The sequence below is a fragment of the Delphinus delphis genome, chromosome 15 (assembly GCF_949987515.2).
Source record: "Delphinus delphis chromosome 15, mDelDel1.2, whole genome shotgun sequence".
NCBI lineage: Eukaryota > Metazoa > Chordata > Mammalia > Artiodactyla > Delphinidae > Delphinus > Delphinus delphis.
The window spans coordinates 70,756,357-70,782,287 of NC_082697.1; the positions used below are offsets into that span (position 1 = coordinate 70,756,357).

Genomic DNA, 25,931 nt, shown 5'->3' on the forward strand with positions numbered 1-25,931 from the left:
AACTGCAGGAAGCGTGTATACAGATGCCGTGCCTGTAACCCAAGTTAAACAGCAAGGCCAAGACTTGAGCTTCGAAAAGCAAAGAGAATCAATTTCTGATAAAATGCCAGGGAGGAGATTGACATGTCTAAAACCTTCCTGGTATCAGCTGAGCTTCCAGCAGAAGATTAAACTCGGGGAAAAAAACCCATCAGAGAGCTGCAATTTGTGACCAGAAGGAGATAATGTTGACAGCTTCTTCTTCCTGAGTCGGTTTTGGATAAGCATTGTGCCCTTCACCAGAGCATCATCAAAGTTTCCTATATCCTCAGATCTTAGGCATGAAATTGCCCTGAGTCTCCCTTCACCTCTCCACCGCCCCCCCAAATCACTTTATAGAATACAGAATATGATTAGAAAAAAGAATGATACTATCTGAAGGAAGAAGTTTCCTGCAAATTACTGATGAAAGGTATGTGTCCAGGGTGAAAATGCGCCCGTAGAATCGTTCCTCAGTCTGAGGACACCTCTGGAGGAGCAGAACGAGGGCTGTAAGAGTGCCAGGGCACCTGGGCTCCAGTCCTGAGTCACCGTGGCTGACGGTAGGCACACTCACTCTCCCCGCTCTGGGCCTCCGTTTCCTCTGTGACTACTCTGGGTCTGATAAGAGCCAATGGTCCTGTGAACTTCAACTTCATTAGGATTCACAAGCTGTGTCTCTTAGGCTCTGTTCAAGTGATAGAAGCCTTCCTCAAACCAGCGTCAGCAAAACAGGGAATCCTTTTTTGCCTCACCTAGCTGTAAAGTTCAGGGGTGGACCACGTCAGGAATGGCTGGATCCAGGCGCTCCGGCTCAGTCCTTCTGACCCTGCCTTCTTCCAAGACGTGGCCATTCTGCAGCTTCTGGTCCTGCTCAGTGTAAACTGGCCACTGGCAGCTCCAGGCCGACTGCATAGAGGCTGGATAGCTCACGGGTGCAGGGGTGCAGTGGGGAGAACCACACAGGCACTGGAGCCAGATAGCCTGGGGTCGAATCCTGACTCATCACTGACCTAAGTGCTTATCTGCCTCTGAGCCTTGGTTTCTTCATATGTAGAATGGGGATGAGAGCAACACCTACCTCTGCTGGTTGTCAGGGATACTCTGAATGGTGCCTGACATGTAGTAAGTGAGTGCGTGACAGAGGCTTCTTCCTCTTCTCTTACTTTTTTCCTGGCATTATTACAATTCTCTCAGCAATTTCAGCAAAAGAGAGTCCGCACGTTAAGCACATGGTAAGGAAGGGGTGTTTTCCCAAAGTACCATCAAGATCCAGTTACCAGAAGAAATGGGAAAGGCTGGTGGGCAGGCAAAGCCCAGCCACTGTCCATCACCTGGCCACTGTGTAGTGGGTGTGGTAAAGCGGACAAATAGCGCAATTGTTAAGAATTGCTTTCAGGCTTCCCTAGTGGCGCAGTGGTTAAGAATCCGCCTGCCAATGCAGGGGACACGGGTTCAAGCCCTGGTCCGGGAAGATCCCACATGCCGCGGAGCAACTAAGCCCGTGCGCCACAACTGCTGAGCCCACGCTCTAGAGTCCGTGAGCCACAACTACTGAACCTGTGTGCCACAGCTACTGAAGCCTGCGCAGCTAGAGCCCGTGCTCCGCAACAAGGGAAGCCACTGCAATGAGAAGTCCGCGCACCGCAGCAAAGAGTAGCCCCTGCTCGCCGCAACTAGAGAAAGCCTGCGCACAGCAACGAAGACCCATTGCAGCCAAAAATAAATAAATAAAATAAATAAATTTATTTAAAAAATAAAGAATTGCTTTCACGTCCATGCTCACAGTACTCGGTGAGGTAAGCGATAGTATCCTCATCTCGCATGTGAGGAATGTCGGCTCAGGGCAAGGAGGCCACCTGCCCCAGTTAACACAGCAAGCACTGGGCCCAGCTGATCCCGCACGTTCTGTGCACGTGGCAAAATGGAGGCAGGTGGGGGAGCTTAGGCACGTTTCTTCACCCTTCCCAGACTCAGTTTCTTTAGCTGTAAAATGGGCATTATCAGTCCTTCCTCCTCAGGTGCCTGAGGGCTCAGTGAGGTTGAGGGAGATAAACACGGGACACCCAGCCCCTCTCAGGACGCCCCTGCCTCTCCCCTCTCCTCCCCACGGACCCTGCTGCCGGCTCAGAGCTAGACTGGGGGACCCCAGGCTCCTGGGACCATAGAGCTGGGCGGGTGAATGGGAGGCCAGGGCAGTGACTGCCAGATAAATGGAAGCCTCGGTTTCCTCACCTGATGGGCTGAGATAGTCTGACACTGACTTCCAGCTAAACGCTGTTAATGATGGCTAGATTCCCATTAGAGGCCAATGAAGAGATTATGTGCCCCTCCCCGCCCCCCACTACGTATTTCAAAACAAAAACTGAAATAGGTGTAGGAAAGTTCAACAAAGTTCTCCATTTCTTTTCCCAGGATGACTACTTTGATGCCCTTTTATGGTTTTTTGGTTTTGGTTTTTTTTTGGCTGCGTTGGGTCTTCGTTGCTGCGCGCGGGCTTTCTCTAGCTGCGGTGGGGGGGGGGCTACTCTTCATTGAGGTGCGCGGGCTTCTCATTGCGGTGGCTTCTCTTGTTGCGGAGCATGGGCTCTAGGCACGCGCGGGCTCAGTAGTTGTGGCTCGTGGGCTTAGTTGCTCCGCGGTATGTGGGATCTTCCTGGACCAGGGCTTGAACCCGTGTCTCCTGCCATGGCAGGCGGATTCTTAACCACTGCACCACCAGGGAAGTCCTGCCTTTATGTTTTTAATATAGAAGGCTAAGCTCTTTCAGAAAATTTTCTTTGGGCTGCTCATGCTCTGTTGATGCCCTGGGAGATGGCTTGGCACATGAGAGATGGAATGGCAAGACTGGTCAAGGGTAGGGAAGGGGTCCAGGTCGGACTGCTTGGGTTTGCATCCTGGTTCTATCTCTTAATTCGCTGTGAGGTCTTTGACACTTTACATAACCTCTCTGTGCTTCAGTTTCTGTCTGCAGAATGGAGCTGAAAGCATAGTGCCACCTCATGGGGTTGCTGAGAGAATTAAATAATACACATAAAGTATTTAGGACCATACCCGTAAGTGCTGTTTAAATGTATGCTGTTATTCAAGCCCCACCACTGGATCCCCTTCATAGAATGTTCCATCAGCTGGGGTAGCTGGGGGAGGCAGGGTCACATTTGTAGGCATTTACCTCAGTGGGGCCAGCATTAGACATTTTTAATCTCTTTCTGATTCCAGAACTGATGCATGCTGATTGTAGAAAAATAAAAGAAGCAGAAAGCTACAAAAATTAGTCCTTATCCTACCACCTATATAATTACTCTTACTTTTTTTTTTTTTCCCTCCTAGCTTTTCCCTATGCAACTATATATATTTCAGGATTAGGATCATAGTAAGAGACAATTAGAAATGCCTACCTTCTATTATTCTTTATCAGTTTTTTTTTATTTATTGAGGTATAACATATACAATAAAGGGGATAATCTTTGGCATACAGTTTTGTGAATTTTCATGTATGAATACTCCTGTGTTAGCACTACCCACATCAAAATATGGAACATTCCTAGCAATGCAGGAGGCATCTTCATGCCACCTCCCAGTTACTACACCTCTCCAAGAGTAACCACTATCTTGGCTCTAATAGCATAGATTTGCCTGTATTTGAACTTCATATAAATGGATTCACACAGTAAGCACTTTTTTTGTCTTTTTGTTAAACATATCTGTGAGATTCATCCATGTTTGTTTGTTTTTTTATAAATTTATTTATTTTATTTATTTATTTTTGGCTGCGTTGGGTCTTCGTTGCTGCGTGCGGGCTTTCTCTAGTTGCAACGAGCGGGGGCTACTCTTTGTTGCAGTGCACAGCCTTCTCATTGTGATGGCTTCTCTTGTTGTGGAGCATGGGCTCTAGGCGCGTGGGCTTCAGTAGTTGTGGCACGCGGGCTTCAGTAGTTGTGGCTCACGGGCTCTAGAGTGCAGACTCAGTAGTTGTGGCACACGGGCTTAGTTGCTCCGCGGCATGTGGGATCTTCCCGGACCAGGGCTTGAACCCGTGTCCCCTGCATTGGCAGGCGGATTCTTAACCACTGTGCCACCAGGGAAGCCCCATGTTATTAAATGTATCAGTAATTCACTCTTTACCACTGTGGTATTAAACCTTCAGTTATTCTTTCATTAGAAAAATTAAATTGCAAATTTAAAAAATAATTTAGTTGTCATTATTTTTAAAATTTCAAGTTTGCTCATTAAATCAACTTTGCTCTCAAACATACCCCAACTTAATTCCCCTTTCTAGAAACAACCTATTATCAGTAGGATGTTTATCTTTCTGGGCTTTTTTCTATTTATACAATTCTAGTCATTGTTTCAGTTGGGAGTGCATTTGGCTGCAAAGAACAGGAAACCCAACTAACAATGGCCTAAACCAGGGATCAGCAAATTTTTTATGTAAAAGGTCACACTGTCTCTGTCACAACTACTCAACTCTGTCATTGTAGTATGAAAACAGCCATAGTCAATATGTCAATTAATGGGTGTGTCTGTGTTCCAGTAAAGTTTTATTGACAAAAATAGGCAGTGGGACAGATTTGCCCTGTGGGGTATAATTTGCTGACCCTTGGCTTAACAACAGGGATTTGTTTGGCCCATGTGGCAAGAAATCTAGAAATAGCCTCATAAGAAAAGCTAATAATTTATACTCCTGCTAAAAATATTTGAGAATGCTGGACTCTCTAAGACCTTGCTAATAGTGGATATTAACAGCCTATGCTGTTTTTGCCAGTACTCTTTGTGTTTTTCCTGTGTTTTGGGGGGAAATACCTCTGCTTGATCTTCCAGCTCAGTAATTTTCTCTATAACTGTATCTATTCTGTTCTTCATTAACTTTTGATTTTTTTCTTATTTTGATGATTAAATATTTTATTCATGATTTCTAATTCTTTTGCATAGTAGGTTGCTCTTGTTTGATGGAGTCAACATCCTCTCTTATCTCTCTAAGAATATTAAATGTATTTTTAATGTCTCTGCTTGCATCGTTATCTCTGTTTCTTTGGTTGTTAGTTCCGTTTGTTGAGTTGGCTCTTCTCTTTCATGGTGTGAGTTTTCTTGGAATGTTTGGTGATTTGTGAATATGTGCTCTTCTATGTAACCTGATCCCGTTTTCTTCTCTGTGGATGCTATTTCTTTTTACTCGAATTTGCTGCCAGTGATTGTGGACAGAGGGGTGGAAATTGCCACAAGAAGTGTGATGCTAATAGTGTATCTTCTGAGCACAGAATCTTCCTTTTCCTTCTGGACACATCCTGCCTTTCTGTCCCAGAGACCCACAGTCACAGCTCCTACAAGCTGGGTGGATTCAAGGGCCACTTCCTAGCATCCCCACAGGCATTCTCAATCAGTCTGTTTGACCTTTGACCTTAGGCCCCCTCCTCTCCCTGGAGAATGTGTTGCCTCTAGGTTTGGAGCAGCCTAAGACCACCTTCCCCTATCCCAGCAGTCCTTTCTAGCTTCGGATTTGGCCTGTGCTTCTTTTCATTAATCCAGTTCTGTCTGCCATCCATTTCTCAGGAGTTTCTCAACATTTTAAAGCTGCCAGTAGCACCCCCCCATATCTTCCTGTGCTCTTATGAATTTTAAGTGGTGTCATTTCTGTGACTTGGGTGGAAGAGGCTGATGTGTGAACTTGCTCTTGGTCTTCCCAACTTGATTCAGTCTCAAGGTGACTTCTTGTTAGAGTTTTCACCTTCCTGGTCACCTTCATCTGGACAAGTTCATCTTTCTCTAAAAATACACTGTGTCAGAACCAAACTGAATATTCCAACTATGAACAGATCAATGTAGACTATGGAGATGGAGTGTACTTTCTAATAAGAACTGGGTTCCAATACTAACTCTGGTCTCTACTATCAACACATTGGTCAAGTCCCTTCACTTCTCTAAGCCTCAGTTTCCTCACCTGTCAAATGGGAACAATGATTATAACACCCCCCTCATAGGTTAATGAAAGTATCAATTGCAATAGCGTGTCAAGTGTTTAAGGTGGGGCCTGGTACACAGTAGGTGCGGAAGCATGTGAGTTCCCTTCTTCTCTCTGATGCTGACAAAATTTCTAACACACTCATCATGTTTGCTGTGGTGGTGGCCGTTTTTGGCAGCCACGTCACCCTGTTAGCTCATACTGAACACATTAGCTAAAAGCCCTGCCTTTGTCTCGTGAACTTTTCTCAAGCAGACTTTTCCAGTGCCTCTCCTGGTATAGGACCTTTACCTTGGCCGTGACGCATTTTATCAACCTGTTCTTGATCCATCTCTAGCCCGTAGAAATTGATCTGAGCCCAGATTCCGTCATCCAGTTTGCTTTGTGTGCTACCCATCTGAATATCATCTGCAGACTTAATAAACAGCCTTCAACAGCCTGATCTGAGCATTGCTAAAATTACGGCCTGGGATACGACCAAGGACAGAACCCCATGGCGTGCCGCCCCTCAGGGGAAGAGTAATTTAGATGACTAGGCAAGATGATTAATTTGTCCAGTTCCTGTAATACTCTGTCCCTGTGGCTTGATTATAATAATAATATTAGCAACCATGTATTGGGTGTTACTTACAGGCCAGGCACTGAGGTAAGCATTTTTCATATATTATTTTTATTCCCTATAACAAGTCTATAAGGTAAGTCTTTGTATTACTTAGGACTTAGTCCCTGTTCTGCTAAAGATGGAGTTTATTTTTTTAAACTCTGTTACTTCATTACAAAGCTCTAAAGAGTAGGTGCTTCCCAGAAGCCAAGGGCAGGGATGCATCTGGGTGGCACGATGACAAAAACGGTGTCAAAAGTGGTGAACCCATGCCTGCGGCCCCTGAGGTCCCAGAAAATCCTCTCTCTATGGCTCTTATCTTTGTATCTGTCAGTACCTGTGTCCTTCTTCTCACTGGGTGCAAACCAGCTTTCTCTGTTTCTCAGTTCACCTGGCAGAACATAATCCCACCAGCAACTCTGAGTTCATATTCCCCCTTTGAGAAAACAGCCAGATCTTCCCTGAGCCTGTTAGTCCCAATTCCCCGGGATTATTGGCTCTGCTTGGGTCAGGTGCCTGCTCCTGGGCAGTGGTGGGATCACACTGTCCGGACATGACCTCCAGGAGTCTCAGTGCTATGACCTGGTGGCCATGGGGCAGGTGACATCCAGAGTCCTGCCCCATGACATTTGCACATTTTAAAATGACAGGGAGGCCCAGAGTCACATGGCAAGTAAGTAGAGGAATCAAGACTTAATCCTGGTTTATCTGATGCTGAAGCTTGTATTGTTGCTGCTCTGTTCCTTACACCGGGCCACGTGGTCCCAGGGCGGTGCCTGTGGTGAAGGCTGGCCTGTGTCTCTAGCGGGGCAGCTCAAGCACTCACCTAATGCCTCACCATGTCCCAGATCAGGGCTCTGAGACCCTTGGTTGGTTGGTTGGTTTGCTTGTTTCTTTGGTGACTCCGCAGATGCCTCAGTGCTGGCCATCACAGGACTCACACACAACTTTGATGAGGGAACTGATACTTAAGAGGATAAGCACAGACTTTGGAGCCCAGTAAAGCTAGGTTCAGATTCCAGCTCTGCCACTTTTTCCCTGGTGACTCTCTGTGCCTCAGTTTCTATAACTGTAAAATGAAGGTAATACCACCTACTTTGTTAGTTGTTGTGGTGGTGATTTAATGAGATAATATGTGTAGACCACCTATGGCCAGCATAGAGTAATCGGTTCATGCGTCCACTTAGCAAATATTTGTCAAGTACCTACTGTGTGCCAGGCACTGCCCTGGGGCCTGTAGATTTCGTGGTGAACAAAACAGACACAAATCCACACCCTTGTGTTCCAGTGGTTAGAGGCAGACACCAAGCAAATAAATGAGCAAAATATAAAGGGTAGCAGGGAAACAAATAAATCAGGGAAGCGGGATGGGGGCTGCTAGGCGGCTTGTTATGTTACATAGGTCCTCAGGCAGAGACCAGAGGAGGTGAGAGGGGAGAGCTTTGGGCAGAGAAGACAGCAAAGACCAGAGGCCCGAGGGTGGAGGCCGAACTGGGGGAATGAGGGGCAGGGTGGTGGGAGGCGAGGAGAGGGGCAAAGGCCAGGTCGTGGAGGGCCTTGTGGCCGTTAGTAAGGACTTGGGCTTCCGTCTGAGTGAGAGGGGAGTCATGGGAGCATTTTCAGTGAAAAAGGGCCAGGACCCGATTTTAGCAGGATACGCTCCCTGTCTGTATGTGGAGAACAGACAGTGGGGAAGGGCAGATGGGGAGACCTGTCAGGGCTGTTGCAGAAACTCTGTGGAGGTGACAGTGGCTTGGACTTGGGGGGTGCAGCAGTGGAGGAGCAGAGAAGGCGCCAGGTCCCAAGCATCGTGAAGAGGGAGTCGCTTGGATCTGTGGTTGGACAGGATATGAGTGGGGAGGAGAGAGAGGAGGAGTCAAGAAGGACTTTAAGTTTTGGTCTGAAAACCAGAGAGATTGGTCATCTCCTAAGATGGGCACGAGAGTGGGGGCGGGTTTTAGGAGGAAGATCAGGCATTCAGCTTAAACCCTGTTAAGACCTCGATTGAACCTGCAGCTGGGTATGGGAATCTGGAATTCTGGGGAAAAGTCATGTCAGGCTGCATCTGTCTGGAATGTTGGAACCATTGATCTTTTTTTTTCTTACTTTTTTGGAGAAGGGAAATGGGTGGATGGAGGTCATTAGTTAGGCAAGTAATACAAGAAAACAGCTTCCTTAAGAAAATATTTTTTACCCTCTGGATAAGCCTGGAGTCCCTTGTGCCAATTCCCAACCCTCCCTAATCCCAGCCTTCCCCCCCTGGACTAATTGTTGTCACAAGCTTGGCATGCATTCTTCCAGACCTTTCTCTGCACATCCACATATTCGAGTGTATCCATAAAATATACGTGGTATTTGGGGAGTGTATGTATTTTAACAAAACGGTGTCGTAATGAACGCGTCATATGTGCTTTCGTAACTTGTCATTTGCCTCTCTTCTCTGAACGGTGTCTTCAAGATCCATCCTCGGTGTTACAAACAAACCCAGATTTTTCTAAACTTGTTACGGTATGTTATGGACAGACTGTGGGTTACTTAGTCATTTTCCAGATGGAGGGCATTAGCATTTTGTACATTCCTCCTCCGGCACCTGTGTGAGTCTTTCTGATAGATTCCAAGGAGTGAAATGGCTGGGTCTGAGTAGACCGAAGCTGTTCGGGGTTTTTTTTGTCTTGTTTAGTGGAGACTGCTGTTGCTCCCTGAAGTCACCTTAATCGCCAGCTGTGGCAGGTTTTTCATGAGGGAGGCCACAGGGATGTGTGTTGTCGAGCAAAGCACAGTGGCAGGCTGTGGGTTGGAAGGAGCGAGCAGGAAGCCGAGAAGGGAATTTGTGGGCTGCTGTTCTGCTCTTAAGAACCCACATTCAGAGAGGACACAGGCTACTTTAGGGGCTGGGAGAGATGCTCCCAATCCCTTCCTTTCCTCCTGAAAATAGATTAGCACAAATGAAATACCATCTCTCCTGCAGCCTGCACGCCTGGCTTCTTCCCTGTCAGCCAGTTTCTATTCCTAGCCCTCCTCACCAGCTTGGAGTCATCCCCTTTTGACAAACACACCAATCAAGACATTATAAAAATGCTATTTTTATTAGAGCAGACCATCTCCTCCATCAGTGGGCCCCTTATCCTGACCCCAGCCTGATAGCATCCTTTGCCTGCCACCCTCGACGGCACATTCAAGGGTTGGTGCACGCCCAAGGTTGTGTTTGTCACCAGCTTGGCGCCTGTTCTGAGGGTGTGATTGCAGTCCCACTCCTGAGGCAGACCGAATCCTACACCCAGCTGCTCTCCCCTTCCTACACGGGAAAAGGAAAGTTGCAGCCTTTGAAAAGTTACGTCATCTTTTCTTTGCATGAATTTCAGGCGGGTGTTAACTTTGTGGTATAAAATGCCTTTAGGGTTAGCTCAGGGAACTGGGTCTAGGGTCAACTCCAAGTTCAGGTTTTGTGCCATTGTAATTAGAAACTTCGAAATATTTCTCATCAGCATCATCTTCATTGCTAACATTTATCGAGCATGTATTACACATCAGGCAATATTCTAAATATTTTGTGTTTATAAGGTGGATGCTTTTAATCGTCATTCCACTTTTTTTTTGCCTTTTTTTATTGAGATACAATTTATGTTACACAAAATTCACCATTTCAAAGTGTACAATTCCAGGACTTCCCTGGCGGTCCGGTGGTTAAGACTCCGCACTTCCACTGCAGGTGGCACAGGTTCAATCCCTGATCGAGGAATTAAGATCCGCATGCCTCATGGCGCAGCAAATAAAAAAAAAAAGGGTACAATTCAGTGATATTCGCAAAGCTATGCAACCATCACCGCTATTTAGTTCCAGAACATTTAGATCACCCCATACAGAAACCCTGTACCTGTTAGCAGTCACTCCCAGTTCCTCTTTCCCCCGTTCCCTGGCAACCACTAATCTACTGGTACTTTCCGTCTCTGTGGATTTGCCTATTTCGGACCTCTCATATATATGTAGCCTTTTATGTCTGTCTTCTTTCACTTAGCATAATGCTCTCAGGGTCAGCCGTGTGGCCACATGTGCCTGGGCTTCATTCCTTCCTATGACCAGATGATATTCCATTGTAGGGACATGCCACAGCCTGTTTATCCATTCAGCCATTGATGGACAGTTGGGTTGCTTCCACTTTTTTTTTTTTTTTTTTGCGGTACGCGGGCCTCTCACTGTTGTGGCCTCTCCCGTTGCGGAGCACAGGCTCAGCGGCCACGGCTCACGGGCCCAGCCGCTCTGCGGCATGTGGGATCTTCCCAGACCGGGGCACGAACCCGCGTCCCCTGCATCGTCAGGCGGACTCCCAACCACTGCGCCACCAGAGAAGCCCGGGTTGCTTCCACTTTTGGGGCTATTATGAACAACACCGCTAGGATGGCATCCCAGTTTGACAGCTGAGGAAACTTAGGAACAAGTATCTTTTCCCACTCCAAAGAGCCTGATGGGATTCTTACCCAGGTGCCTGGGTTCACAGCCAAGTCCTGACCACCCAACTTGGCTGTTTAGCTGTCGAACTAAGGCCTGGAAATTGAGGACCTATGTCACACACCTTCATGGCAACCATGTTTCAGAATTAAATATTGGGCCCCGTGGTCTGAGGAATTCATTTTTGGGGGACTTGGGTCTGTCCTGTTTGAATTCAGGACCATTGTGGGAAGTCCTGGCTGAGTCAGGACTGTCCATTCAATTCAGTTTGCGTTTACCAATGGCCTTAGATGTAGCAAGGTTCAGCCCTGCCCTGGGAGTTCATGGTCAAGTAACTGCCGTCGGTCCCCAGGAAGCAGACTGTGGGATGGAGATGTGCATGCAGGAGGCTGACTGGGGAGGGCTCTCAGGAGCAACACCCGTGAGGATGAGGGAAGCAGGGTTGGACAGAGGGAGGAGCTGAACTGTGATGCCGGCCTTGCTGACCCCACAGGGAGCTGTGGGGATGGGTGGCCCTTCAGAGATGTTCCCAGTTGAGGCAAGGAGCCTGGGTCTTTGTACCCTTGTCATTAATCAGTATCAGAGATCAGGTATAACTGGCAAGACAGGCTTCTCTCTGGGAGGGGACACAGCTCCCAGCAGCTGGGGTGTGAGTGGGTGATCTGGGCCCATAGCACAGAGTCCACTATACACACCTAGGCCCATGTCCATGGTGGCTTTCATCAGTGTCCTGACAGGGAACAGTCTGTGAAGATGCTTCAGGAGCACAGCTGAGGGAGGGTGTAACCCAGCCTGGGATGGTGAGCAGGGAGGAAAGGGCATCTTAATTGTGCGATGCACCTTGAACCCCAAACCTATACATTCCAACCGCCAGTCCACGAACTCTGCCTCTTGGGTGCCTCAGAGTAGCTACATGACTGCTCCAAGCCAACCTCAGCCTCGCCCCTCCTCCAGCCTTGACCTCTCCGAGAATGGTACCACCACCCCTCCAGTTACCCAGGCCAGAGGCTGCACAGTCATCAATACTTCGTTCTTCCTCGCCTCCTTTTTCCAGCCCATCACCAAGTCCCCCGCCCTCACCTTGGAAGCATGTTCTCCCTGCTTCCTCCATGTGGCTGACACCTCTTGTCCGAACACCCACAGCACCCACTCCTGGCTGCCTCTCACTCCAACCTCCACCCTCTACCCCAGTAACCCCACGTGGCTTCCCATTGGTCTGGGCTTAAGGGAAAAACTCCCTGCTGTGGCCCACATGGTGGTGTTGCCCGCTCAGTCCTGAGTCAACCCCTGCTCCCCTGCCCACCGGCTCCAGCCCCTCTGTCATTCCTTGTCCCTCTTGATACCGACCAGGGTTCTTGGCCTTCCCCAAGCAATAGAAATTGACTAGAGGCCAGACAAGAAATTCAGGCAAGGCTTTACTGAGGCCCCTGCAGCCACTGGAAGGAGCAGGAACAAGTAACAGTTCCCCTTACTTGCTCCCCAAGGTGGGGGGGGAGCCGGTACCCTATATGGGGTGAGGGTAGCGGTGTGTCCCGGGGTGGGGTCGGAGGCGTGGCTTAGGTGGTTTGCCCACCCCGTAGGTGGTGAGTGCAGTGGGCATGCGCAGTACCCTGCTTTTGCTCCCGGCCCTTCAGAAGTGTCAGTTGGGGCTTTTTTTGGTCTTTCTGTATCTTTTTGTCTATAATTTGCCCCAACTGCACATGCACGCAGTTATTTTTAGTCCCTTATAGTTTCTTTGTAATTTGTAGCTTGAGGAGACATTTGTCCAGGTGCAAGCACTGCAGCACTGCAGCAAAGGGTCCCACATCCCAGCTTGTCTCACTCTTACTCTCTGCTCCCTCTCACCACGTGGCCTTCACACGTGCGTTCATTTTGCTTAGAGCACACCCCGCTCTGCGCCCGTAAGTTAACTTGTTCGTCCTTCACATCGTATTTGTTGTCACCCTTCCATGGAGCGTCACCTCACCTCCCTGCCACAGTCGTGTTTCCCATTGAAAACCTCTCAAGGCACCATGCACCTGCCTCCAGAAATGGCTGACGATGTACTTTGGTGGTGGGGTCGTTTGCTTAAAGTTGGCCTCCCTCCCTAGATGGTCCATTCCCTAAGGCAAGGGAACTTGTCCCCGTGGGGAATAGGAGGTGCTCAGTCAAACTAAAGGGGGTAAGGGGAGACAGAGGGAGGGAGGAAAGGATCACAGCCCCACGTGATCAGGGAGGAGACGGGGGCGAACCGTCTCCTTTACATTCCTGGATCTCCAGGATCTCACACGGCAGAAATCTCGACTAGTGTGTGAGACAACATCAAAATGGGGACCCTGAGCCCCACTGCACCGCCCTAGACTTGAGCAGAACGTTTCACTCCCTTCCTGGCTTTCCCCACCACTCAGCACCTGTCATCGGCGCAAACAGGCCTTGTCCCTCATCGGGCTTTAAGCTGGCTGGAATGTCGGAAGCCAGGGCTCTCCCCTGCGATCAACCAGCATGCTCTGACCACTCTCCACCCCAGCCCCGAGATGAGCTCCCAGGGTCTCCTGGCACCAGGCCTTTGCACACGCTGTTCCCGCCCGGATGCCCTGCCCACCCCGTCCACCTCTGAGCTCCTTAGCGTCGGCACCTGTCCTCTCCTCTGCAGGGCCTGCCCCACCCCGGAGCGGTGCCAAGGACCCGTCCTCTCCACCCACCGCCCCCGGCACAGCACCTACTCCCTGGCCTCAGAGCAGTGTCTTTGCTGCTCCTCTAATTTCCTTGAGGACGGGGATCTTGTCTTCCTGCCTCCCTCTCTCTCTCTTCCTCTTCATCCCTTCCTTTCCACAAATACGCTGGCCCTGCCCTCATGGGTCTGGCATCCCAGCAGGGGAACCACAAACAAACAAACAGAGATACTTCCAAAGAGGGAAGTACTGCCACGTCGAGGAGGCTGTGAGGGCCGGGGACAGTCAGAAGAGGCCCCAAGAAGGGCCACACATGCCCATGAACAAGAGGAAGCCATCCAGGCAGGGGGAAGAGCAAGTAACTCAGCCCTGAGGAGGAAGGGGCCTCTCTGAGAAACAGCCTGAAGAGCTATTGGGCTGAGGGGGGTGCAGGAGGTGGGAATGAGGTCAGGAGGGTGGTGGAGCCAGATTACATCCATCTCTGTCTCGGGCCCTTAGCGCAGCACCCGACCCATAGGAGAAGCTCAAGGAGTCTTTGTTGAATCAGTGGGGAGGGGCCCTGAGTGCTCCCCTTTTAGGGGGCGGGGGGGCAGCCCTGGGAGGAGAGCGTCCACTCAGGCAGCCCAGCTTGCTGGGCAGGAGGTGATAGGTAAGGTCCTGGGGATGGATGCGCTCTGTGAGAGGTTCACTCCGTTAGAAGGAAAAATTCTCGGATGCAAATCAAGTGGTGGAGGCAGAGATTGGGGGGAAAATTCCACCCAGGCCGCCTCTCTCCTCTCATCAGGCCAAGCGACGGGTGCTGTGGGATTAGAGGCTCTGACAGGTAATAGCCGCCCTAAATCAGTTTAGCACCAGTCTGGGAGTTCAAGGGCAGGCGTGCCTTGTTCCCTCCTTAGCAGTCAGAGGCTGTTTACACTACTGGGCTTCCAGTGGGCCCTGCAGGCCTACGTCCCCTCCCAAGCTCTCCTCAGGGTGGACGGTGGGAACAGCCTCAGCCCATGGCAGGTCTGCTCAAAACCCTCCACTAGCTTCCTGGTCACCTCATAGTAAGACCAGAGTCCTCACCATGGCCTCCGCCCCCCATCTCAGGGCCTTTGCACTTGCTGTTCCTGCCACCTGGAAACCCCCTTTGTCCAGATTCCCATAGGGGTTCATCTCCTCCACTTCCTTCAGTCTCTGCTCAAAAGTCATTGCACCAGAGGCCTTCTCTGACCCCCTGGCTAAAATAGCACCTCCCTCCCCACTCCCTCTGTTTTTCTCTACCTCCTATTTTCTATAGCACTGAGCATCATTTGACATACTATATATTTACTTTTTTTTTTTTTTTAAATTACTCGTCTCCTCTTGCTAGAATGTGAGCTCCATGATAGTGGAGACTTTGATGTGCCCACTGTGTGTCCAGAAGAGGTGTTCAATAAATATTGAGTGAACAAATGAATTGGGGAGATGAGGTCAGCGCCTCTCGCCTCTCGGGGTTGTGTGGACGTGGAATTCCGGGCACCGAGCTTCCCAGTGCGTGGTTTGCACACTTGCACAGCACTGCAGGTGGCATGTGAACGTGCTATTTCAGCAGGGCCGTATTTCTGTTTGCCTTCGGTTTATGGCAGGCGATAATGATTTTCCATTTATGGCGTTGATATAAAGTTTCCTTTTTGAAGCAAGCTCATTCAAGATTAAAAAAAGAAAAATCTATATTTGCCAGCCTAAAAGATAGTTTATAATACACATTGCCATCTTACAAGGAAACTTTTCTGAGACTACAAAGAAACGTTAATTATTTTCTAGCGGCTATGTATTGAAAATGATTTTTTAGATAGCCGTGGAAGAAAAACATTTTCATAAAGATGCAGCGTACCACGTCCTGGAGACCAGGAGGAAGCCCTAGATTCTGGTTCTGCGTCAATATTCTACAAACCTGAAACTAAGTATCAAATCTCAAGGTGTACATTGGTTGCAGTAAATAATGGTGCATAGGTGTTTGAGAAATAAGCCAAAGTCTTCTTTGGATTATCTACCTGGTATGCAAATAGCATATGATTTTTATTGGCACATCTACCCAGGGCATGCGACTCTCCAACCTTTGCTTCAGTGTTTGTGTTGTTTTGATCCACCTCTAGGAGGCAGTCTCAGCCATCGCTTTAGGTCTCGCAATGTAAGCATACTAGATGCGGAGTATTTATTGTTCTTGTTTTGAGGATGGGGGTACATCTGATATGTCAGCAAAAGCCGCAAAAAGCAAACTCAGAACTATGCCTTTTCATTCAACTAATATGCATTAAGGACTTACTATACAGCACCGGGACACGAAGAACAGAATCACTGGGAGAACACTGGGGTGGGTTTTGAAGGAAGAGTAGGAGTTTTGTACTGTGAGATACATTTGGATCGTCGCTTTCTGTGGGCTTAGGGCCATCGTTGAGAATATTCATTAAGGAATTATTTTAATCCTCTACTAAATGCTCCTCTGGCTGTAGGACACGGCAGACTTCAGATTCAGACACCTCTGAGTATTAGTTCTTCCACTGTACCACCGAGAACTCACTCAAGTGTGAGTTACACACACACACACACACACACACACAATTCAGAGTGGCTTGAGTAAAGAAAGGAATGTATTAGCTCTTGTGACTTAAAAGTCCAAGATAGTGCTGGCTCCACGCGGGGCTGGTTACGGGGGTTGAACACGCTTAAGAAGTTCTACTTTCTATCTGGTCTGTCTCTCTGTGTCCTCAGTTCTGCTCCCTCTATGTTGCTATCACTCTTGGACAAATCTCTTCATGGAACATAGAAGAACATTCATAATAGTGAACCTAATCCCTTGATTAAAAAATAACTTCTTGGGCTTCCCTGGTGGCACAGTGGTGGAGAGTCCGCCTGCCGATGCAGGGGACACGAGTTCGTGCCCCTGTCCGGGAAGATCCCACGTGCCGCGGAGCAGCTGGGCCCGTGAGCCATGGCTGCTGAGCCTGCGCTCCGTAGTGGGAGAGGCCACAACAGTGAGAGGCCTGCATACTCCCCCCAAAAAAATAAATTAAAAAAAATGACTTCTTCCTTTTGGTGGCCCTTGTAGCTCTCAGCTCACATCAGCTAATAATTCCAGGGGAAGAGGAAGACGGACTTTTCCAGCAGATTCAACCAATCCTGGGGTTGAGTCTGTTGGCCTGGCTTTGGGCATGTGCCTAGTCCTAAACCAGTCACATGGCCAGGGAAACGGACTAGCCAGAGTAGCCTGGCCTTGAGTGGCCAGGCCTCTGTCATGTGCTCGCCCTTGAAGTGCCAGCAGTGTTATTTCCACCCACACCACATGGACTGAGAGTGGAGGAGAGGTGGTTTCCCAAAGGAAAACCAAGACGATGTAACTAGAAGAAAATAAATAGATGCTAAACCGACAGAAACAACAAATGTCCACCATCTCCACTTGGACATGGCCTTTGGGCAATTCGCTTCAGCTTGCAAAGCCTCAGTTTCCTCCTCTGTAAAATGGGGATAATGACCCCAGGGCATAGCATTATTGCAGACAGCCACAATAAGCACCACAGAGAGCATCATAAATGGTCATTAAAGCGGCCCAAAGACTGGGCTCCAGTAACCTCGCTTGTCGCTCATAAATCATCCCTCAGTTAAGATGTGGCATTGGGGGAGGGGGAGGGGCAGGGCAGGTGGAGTAGTCAGTCAGGTGTGTGGAAGTGCTTCAAGAACTCTGTGGTGCCCCCGACACAGTGTGTTCACAGCTCATTATTAGACCATTCCAAGTTATTGTTCTTCTCCACTGGGACTTGACACCTACAAAGTCAGGTCCTCAATGTCCTCCAGCCCTGGCAACCAGCCCTATGCTCTAAGCTGCTCGTTAATGCAGCTCAGGCTCTGGCACTCGCTAAATCAACCCTGTTTAGGAGAATTCCAATATTCTGGCCTCAGAGGAATACGTGATCCCTGAAATATAGACTCTGTCGAGTTCCTTTAAGCATAACTGATTCTTGGCGTTTCTCTCCAATTCCATTTCTTTTTCCCCCAGAGAGAATTAATAATATGGCCATTGATAAAATTCTGCACCATCTCTGGGGCCAGCATTAGGGATAAAGATGGTAAGGATAACAATAATGGCAGTGGGACTTTGCTTTCGCATCACGTCCAAATTCCTTAAACCTTTTCCCGTACTTAACTCACGCCTCCCCGACACCCATCACTCTAGTCAAACCCAACTTCTGGCCAATCCATGAACGTTTCAGGCTTTTTCAGGCCCCCAAACCTTTGCCTGTGCTGCTCCAGCTGCCTGGAATGCCTTACTCTTATTGCCCAGCAAACCTTTCAACTTTCAAGTCTCAGCTCAGATGTCTCCTTATTTATTCATTTAGGGCCCATCGTGTGCCAGACAATGTCCTAGGGGCTTGGAATACACAAGTGATCAAAACAGATGCAGCCCCTGCCTTCATGAAGTTTCCATTCTAGTGCAGGGGATGGCCCAATAAATAAAAGGCTTGATGAATAAGATAAAGTAGAGATTATTAGTGAGCGGTTGGGAGTGTGTACGTGTATGTGTGTGTGTGTGTGTGTGCGTGTGCGCATGTGCGCACGCACAGCTTGCAATTTTGAATAGGATGGCTGGGGAGGACCTCCCCGAGAAGGTAAGATCTAAGACAAGCCTTGAGGAGGTGAGGAATCTGGGTATTTACCTGGGGGAAGGAACGGTGGGTCTAAGGCCCTGAGGTGGGCACATGCTGGGTGTTGCGGGTACTGCAGTGATGAGGAGGACAGTGGAGCAGTGGGAGGAGGTCAGGGACGTGGATGGAGGCCCAGTGGGCAGGGCCTGGTGGCCGCTGGGACCCGTGCAGAGTCCAGAGCAGAGAAGTGACATGATTCAACTTCCCTTTCATCAGGACCCCCGGCTGTAGAAAGGAGAACGGACTGTAGGGGTGAGGGCGGGAGCCGGAGGCCAGTGAAGGGTCCTGAACCAGTGTGGTAGCGGGGAAGTGGGGAGAAGTGGTCAGCTTTTGGATACATGGTATTTTTCGCGTGGAGCTGATGGACTGGACGTGGAGTGGGAGAGTGAGTTAGTGAGTTACGCTTCGAAGGTGACTCCCGAGGATTGGGGCCTGGCCGTGCCCTCAGGGGCCTCCTCTGTTCCCTCCTTCAGATCCTTGGCCTCACATTTTATACATTTTGCTGTCATCACTTGTCTCTTTTTTTTGGCCTCAGACACCCTGGGTAATCTGATGAAAGTTATGGACTCTCTTCCCAGAATAGTACCCTTGTGCAGTCAGTTGAATCGATGTGCCCAGAGCCCGCTGCGGGCCATCCCCCGTATTAGGGACCCCTGGCCAGTGTGTGTTGCTTGACTGGGTACATGAAAGCAGGGGGTGCCGTTCACACCGCACACAACAGGGATGGGGGCAGGGTTGTGCAGATCGGCCCCTGGCTGGCGGTTGGGTACTGTCTACAGGCACGTTGGAATCTGAACGCACGCTGGGTCAGTTTTTTGTTAAACCCTCATTGCATAGGTAACAGCCACACAGTAAACACTTGATCAGTGTTTGCTGAAACACAGTGATGATAAACCTGGCGCTTTCTAAGTTTCTCCCACCTTTGTGGGATGCCTTAAATATTAATTAATGCCTCCGTTTTATAGCCTGAGAAATAAAGCCTCAGCAAAGTGAAATATGCCGTGCTGGGGAGAAGTAGTGTCTGATGTCTGACCAGGGTGAGGGTTAGCCAGGTGGGTACTCAGTCAGCCTTAGCAGTTATCATCACGGAGCTGGATGTTGTTGAAGCTGAGACCCGAACCCAGGACTCCAGGCTCCCCACGTGATGGTCCCCTCCTTCCCCAGTTCTGTGCTCCAGGAATTTATAATCCAGCTGGGGAATCAATAAGAAGAAGAAAGAAACGGATCCTAAATTACTTCTACTTTTCTCCTAGTTAATCCTTAGAGCAGCCCTGCCAGGTAGACCTTATTACTATTCCCTTTTTACAGATGAGGAAACTGAGGCTCAGAGAAGGTAAGTAGCAGAGTTCAGGACTCACCTCCAGGTCTCCAAATCCCCAGATAATGAGTGAGCAATAGATATAGTTAAAGGCTTACAGTGCAGCACTTAATTATATATGATTTCACGCTGTATTGTATATAATTTAATACTAATTGCAGGGTTTCAAAATGAGCTGAAGGGAGCGGGGGTGAGAATGGTAGGGGAAGGCTTCGTGGAGAATTGGGGAGCTGAGCTGGGCCTTGGAGAGGATTTGGGTGGAGGCTGGAGGGAAAGGGAATCGAATGATTAAGGCATCAGGATAGCAATGAGCTGGCTGGGAGTGGGGAGGGGCCAGGATAGTACTAGTTAAATAATGGAACTCCATAAATGCAAATGTAACTAACGTTCATTGAGAGCTACCCAAGTGCCAGATACTGTGCTATGTTTTTTTTATTGTTATTGCATCCAACCCACCTTTGACCCTGTGAGGGAAAGACAAATCCAACCAGACAGGCACTATTGTTACCTCCATTTGATCGATAAGGAAACAAATAGCACTGTTGTGACTTGGAGCCAGGCCTGGACTCCAAAGCTCACATTCTTCACAGCTCAAGTTCAGTGCTGATCTGATTAGAGGTGGGCGTATCGTGAACAGTGGGGAATAAGCTGGGCTGGTCTAGGGCCTTGCTGGCTAAGTGTGGCCCACGGGCATTGCCTGGGAGCTTGTTAGACGTGTGGGCTTGGGACCCTTCCCAGTCCTACGGAAGGAGAACCTGCATTTCAGCACAATCCCCAGGTGATTTGTGTTCACATCAGCATTTGAGAAGCACGGGGCTGGTGAGCAGTTTGGCTGGATATATGCCTGAGCTCTTCAAATCTTTCCTATGACATCTCCCTGCTGGCAGAGGCGAATAAATGTATTCCCTGAGGGTCTGAGGTAAAAGCCCAGGACAGCCCGCCCCACGCTGAGATTCCTCTGAAGTCTCATATTTCATCTAAAAATGTCATTGACTATTTCATTGCATACCATAATATATCAGTGGTCATTTTAATATCTCAAAATGGTTATGTAAATTGCCATGGAGTAGGATCCGTGTTCCGGGGAGATGCATGGGACGGGTTTCCTTGTATCTTAAATGGGGTACTAATAACCACTTCAAAGGCTGCTGCAAAGATCAAAGGAGAATCATGTATATGGAATTGCTGCGTCAACTGTCCGCATCGTGCACATGTTGTTGTGGAAGGAACTGAGAGTCCTCTCCAGACCCAGTGTCCCGCAACCAACCAGCTGTCCAGAGGGCGGAGGTCACAGTGCTTTTCTCACAGTCAAGGTGAGGCAGGGCTCAGTCCCGAGGAGGACAAGGGAACATCTCTGGGCATCTCAGGAAGCCAGGGAAATAGGAATAGGAACACCTATTGCTAGTTTGTTTAAATTTCTTATGATTTCATAAAATCACCCTTTCTTATTATTCCCCACTTCCTGATTGGCCAGATTAGTTAAGCCGGAAAACCCCAGGAAAATCCAGAGGCTTCAGAGACATCGGGTGAGAGAAGACGGGAGTACAGCATCCTGTCCCCAGGTGGCCCAGAGAGAGGGGAGCCTGGGAGGAAAAGTGGGGGTGACAGGGAAAGAGGGAAGCAGATGGCCACAACCTGGAGTCCTATAGGAAAAGGGGAGAGAAGGGGACTGGGCTGTCAGCCCTGGACTAGCAGTGACTCTCTGGCTTCCCCATCCAGGGGACCCATTTCCTTGTATCGGAAGAAGAGAAGACAGAGGGAGAGAGACCCAGAGAGGTGAGATGGACAGAGACAGTGACCATCCACGTCCAAGGCCAAGGAAGAAGGGCAGCCAGAGAAGGCACAGGAGGGAAGGAGGCTCATTCAGAACCGCAGAAGCTACAGGAGGGGAATTTGGGGACGGATGGGTGGGAACAGCTCCCCATGGCCCGGAGCAGTCGAAAAGGATGAAGTTGGGAAGAGCTATTATATTTGCTTAAGGAGGTTATGAGTCACCCTTGGGGAGAGTTCTGGTAGATTAGTGGGGTTAAGGCCAGATTTTGAGGCGCTAAGAACAGAATGATGGAGATTCTTTTTTTTTCTTCTTCCCATGATAATCGTTAGGATTTTCACACCAATTGTGTTTCTCTTACAAAGGTCTTACTTGCCATTTAACACTTAATCCCTGTGACTTGTGACTAGAGTGAAGCTGATATTGTCCCTTTAATCCACTCCTTGGCGAAAAGTTAGTTAAGAAACATAGAAAATTACAAAGCATTGTTAACAGTATAATCCGACTTTTGTTTAAAAGAATGTGTGTGTTTGTGTGTGTATTTATAAATATGAACATATGTATATTGTAAACAAAGAAAAACATCTAGAGAAATATGTATCAGATTGTAATGGGGGTTTTACTGGTATATACATGTTGCTTTTAATATGTATAGTTTATTATACATTTATTATCCCTCCATAAAGCTGTAACAAATTCTAATAGGGGTTATCTCTAATGGTCAGGTTACGGTATATGACTTATAATTCTTTTGGCTACAAAGGGCAGAAACTCAGCTGAAACTTTAAAGCAATAACTAAGTTGTTCCAGTACTTCTTCAGGCATGGGTGGATCCAGGGGCTCAAATTATGTCATTGGGAATCTCTCCTCTCCATCTCTGGGATCTGCTGTCTTCTTTCTTGACTTCATTCTCAGGCAATTCCAGGCCTGCGTCTCATCACTTTAGCACTCCAGTGGAAAGAGAACAGCTTTTTCCCCAGGAGTATTAGCAAAGTCCCAGGGCTGACTTTCAAAGGGCCGTGCTCAGGCTCATCCCTAGACTAGTGAATCGTTGTGGCTGAGGGGAGAACTATGTTGATGGTTGAGACCAAGGCCAAGGTCATGTGACCCAAGAGGAGACCAAAGGAACTTTCATGGGCATCTAAGGAAGCCAGTGAACTGAAAAAAGGGGGCCGAATGGTTCCCCCGAAGAAATTCAGAGTTCTGTGGCCGGAAGAGGAAGCAGGAAACCACAAATGTCTGCTTTAAAGGAGCCTTCACTCTCTGGGTCATATATTTTTTTGGGGGGGGTCATATATTTTTGTAACGACTGAGCTGTTTATAATAAGCATGCGTTTTTCTTACAATGGCAAGAGAAAGATGAGCTTCTCCTCTTTTTTTTTTTTTTTTTTGCAGTACGTGGGCCTCTCACTGTTGTGGCCTCTCCTGTTGCAGAGCCCAGGCTCCAGACACGCAGGCTCAGCGGCCATGGCTCACGGGCCTAGCCGCTCCGCGGCATGTGGGATCTTCCCGGACCGGGGCACGAACCCGCGTCCCCTGCATCGGCAGGTGGACTCTCAACCACTGCGCCGCCAGGGAAGCCTGAGCTTCCCCTCTTAAACAACTGATCTGGGTTCCATCTGGTTAGGACAACTGAGATCACAAAATCATGAGTGTGGAGAAAACAGTAAAGCCCAAGTCTTCTCAGAGTCCTTGATTTTATAGGACATGGGAGGAAAGAACAGTGGCAAGGCTGGGGAATCGACCTTCTCCTTTTCGTAGATTGTTAGTTGTGTATGCTCAAGACCCAGTGGGCCATCAGACAGTCTCTGGGGCTCTGGGTCACCAGGGTGATGCGCCCAGGGAGCTAGACCTTCGTCAAGGTCAGCCTATCTGCCTCTCGGCCTCCTGTGTGGTGTGTGCTGTACCCAGGCTTCAGTAAAGCTTCCCTGCATTCCGATATCACATCGCTCTGTTTCTTCATTTCAGGGTTACACTAAGGACATGGTGACAGACTTTGATGAGAAACACGATGAGTATTTAATATTGCTCCAGCAGAGGAACCGGTAAGATGAAGCCGCTCAACGGCTGCCCTTCCTATTAGCCAAATCAAAATCCTGTTTAGATGTATTAACAGCATGCAGGCTGTCTCACATAGGAATGGGATGCAGTCACCCTCCACTCAGAAGCTTGGAATAATATCTGCCGTCCCAGTTCCTATTTCTCCATTCACTGGTTTAATTGCATCTTTTGACTGAGCTGTAGCAAACTGTTCGACGCGTCAGAGCCACGTCTCGCTTCCCTGCTCCGGTTCTGGGAGAAGCTGGGTTTGCCATGAAAAGCTAGACTTTGGCAGGGCCTGTGCATTAGTCACCTGAATAGGCCAACCTGTGATCTCACAGGCTTTGAAGGTCCCTGGAAATCTGAGCCTGTAATCATGCCTTGTTGTATAAAGGAGGAGTCCTTTTACACTTGTGTTTGAAGGTGGTTGATGTCATTTAAAGTTCAGTCAGTCCTGATTTTGACTCTGGAGTGCTGGTTCTCGCAAAAGCCTGCAGCCATGCCACGTGTAGTGACTGGGGTCAAGGCTTGTGGTCTGGCTTGAAAGAGAGCGGGTATCGTGTCCTCCACGCCTTTGCAGGGCTGCGCAAGTTCATTTGCAGTTCACTGTGCTTTGTCTTCAGGCCTGGAACCTTACAGAAAGCTGGGTTTGCAAACTCCGATGCTAGGAGGGGACAGTCAGGGAGTGAAGCTGGCTCAGTGGGGACAGTGGGCACCTGGAACTCTCACGGGCCAAGGGGTCCGTATCCTCCAAGGTGGCCAGAGAAGCTGGAAATCTGGATTTGTGTGGTGAAGTCTCCTGAGTTTTAAAATGTTGGTAATGAATTCAAATCAAAGCACAAAACAAACAGAGGAATTCCGCAGGCCCCCCAGACAGATCTGCAGGACGGGGAAGGACAGGGGCACTAATGTGGGGCTTTGTGTCGTGCGCTGGGCTTGGGGTCCTGTAGCTAAGAGAGTCTGTGGGTTGTTATTCTGAATGTGAATTCAGCCTTGTCTGATGGGCTGGATTCCCGGTGCTTGTCAACTGGGGCCCCGGTGGCATGTCGCATGGGGCAAGTTTTTATGGTGCGGGAGTTTCCCATGTGTTGTAGGAGTTTAGCATCCCTGCCTACCCACCCCTTTACTTAATTCCACTAAGACCCCCAGTATCTATGACAACAATACCTGCCCGCATTCCAGATGCCTCCTTGCAAGCTGGTCCCGCCCCCCATAGAGAACTTCTGAATAGATCAACTCTCCAGGACCAGCCAGAAATGCCAGGCAACATCCCATGTGCCCAGCTGCTCTGCACTCATCTCTCTCCACCCCAGGGGCAGCCTCAAACCCAGGCTTGTGCTGATTAGACCCATGTGGGTTTTTATCATCATTAATGCCAGGAACAGAATGTTTTTATTCAGTTTCTGGCAGGCTGGATGGTGCCACTGAACACCTGGGCGCGATCATTGAATCATATACATGTGACTTGTCTAGGAGGAGAGTGTCATAGTTCTTTTTTTTGTTTGTTTGCGGTACGCGGGCCTCCCACTGCCGTGGCCCCTCCCGCTACGGAGCACAGGCTCCAGACACGCAGGCCCGGCGGCCATGGCTCACCGGCCCAGCTGCTCCGCGGCATGTGGGATCCCCCCGGACCGGAGCACGAACCCGTGTCCCCTGCATCGGCAGGCGGACTCTCAACCACTGCGCCACCAGGGAAGCCCCTGTCATAGTTCTTTACGAGCAAATTGCTTCTCATTAATCGAGAGATCAATACGTGCGTGATCAAAGGGCACAGACCAATAGCATAGCTGAACAGATCCAGAGATGAGGTTGCAGCAGAAAGGCCATTAAAAAATATGTCAACATGGAGCTGCCATAAAATTTGGGGGATGTGTTGTCACCAAGAGAGAGCTGGCTTGATGACAGGAAATTAGAAAGTAGAGCTAGAACACCTCCAAATGGAGACCTGAAGAGTGGGAGTGCCCCTGAGCTGTCATCAGATGAAGCCTGAAAAGGCACCTTTGCTGGAGTGCCAGTTCTGTGGCAGGCACCTCAACCCCATCGGTGCAGTTATTGCACCCATTTTACAGATAAGGAAGCAGAGACCAGGACAGCAAGCAATTTGCCCATGGTCATGCAGCCAGGAAGTGGTGGAGCTGGGCCGTACTTTCTTATTTATGTTTTGTTTGACATTGTCATCAATAATCAAAAGGAGAGAAACCTGCCAGGGTTGCCAATGGCTCTAAGTTCACTACGGAGGAGTTTTGTGGGAATAAACTGAAACTGATTTGGAAATGTAGTTACAAGACTGGGTAGAAAACCAGCCTCTGAACTTTATATTGGGCATAGAGGAAGGTGAAAACCCGGGCTGCTTATCTGCGTTGCCTTGTGACCCAAGAAGGGGGTGTGCAATCACTGGGCTGAGTTCTTAGACATCTGCCCAGAACACAGCTGCCCACAAGATGCTGGTGACATTATTCTTCTATT

The 25,931-nt window shown here is 48.9% G+C and overlaps 1 protein-coding gene across 2 annotated transcripts in view; it reads left to right on the forward strand.

Moving 5' to 3' along the window:
• Nucleotides 1–25,931, forward strand: part of KATNIP (katanin interacting protein) — a 200,602-nt gene that overhangs the window by 28,011 nt on the left and 146,660 nt on the right. For both annotated transcript variants that reach the window (XM_060031962.1, XM_060031963.1), the window contains exon 3: nucleotides 23,394–23,470. In XM_060031962.1, coding sequence (XP_059887945.1) covers nucleotides 23,394–23,470 — 77 coding nt within the window. The remainder of the gene's footprint in view (nucleotides 1–23,393; nucleotides 23,471–25,931) is intronic.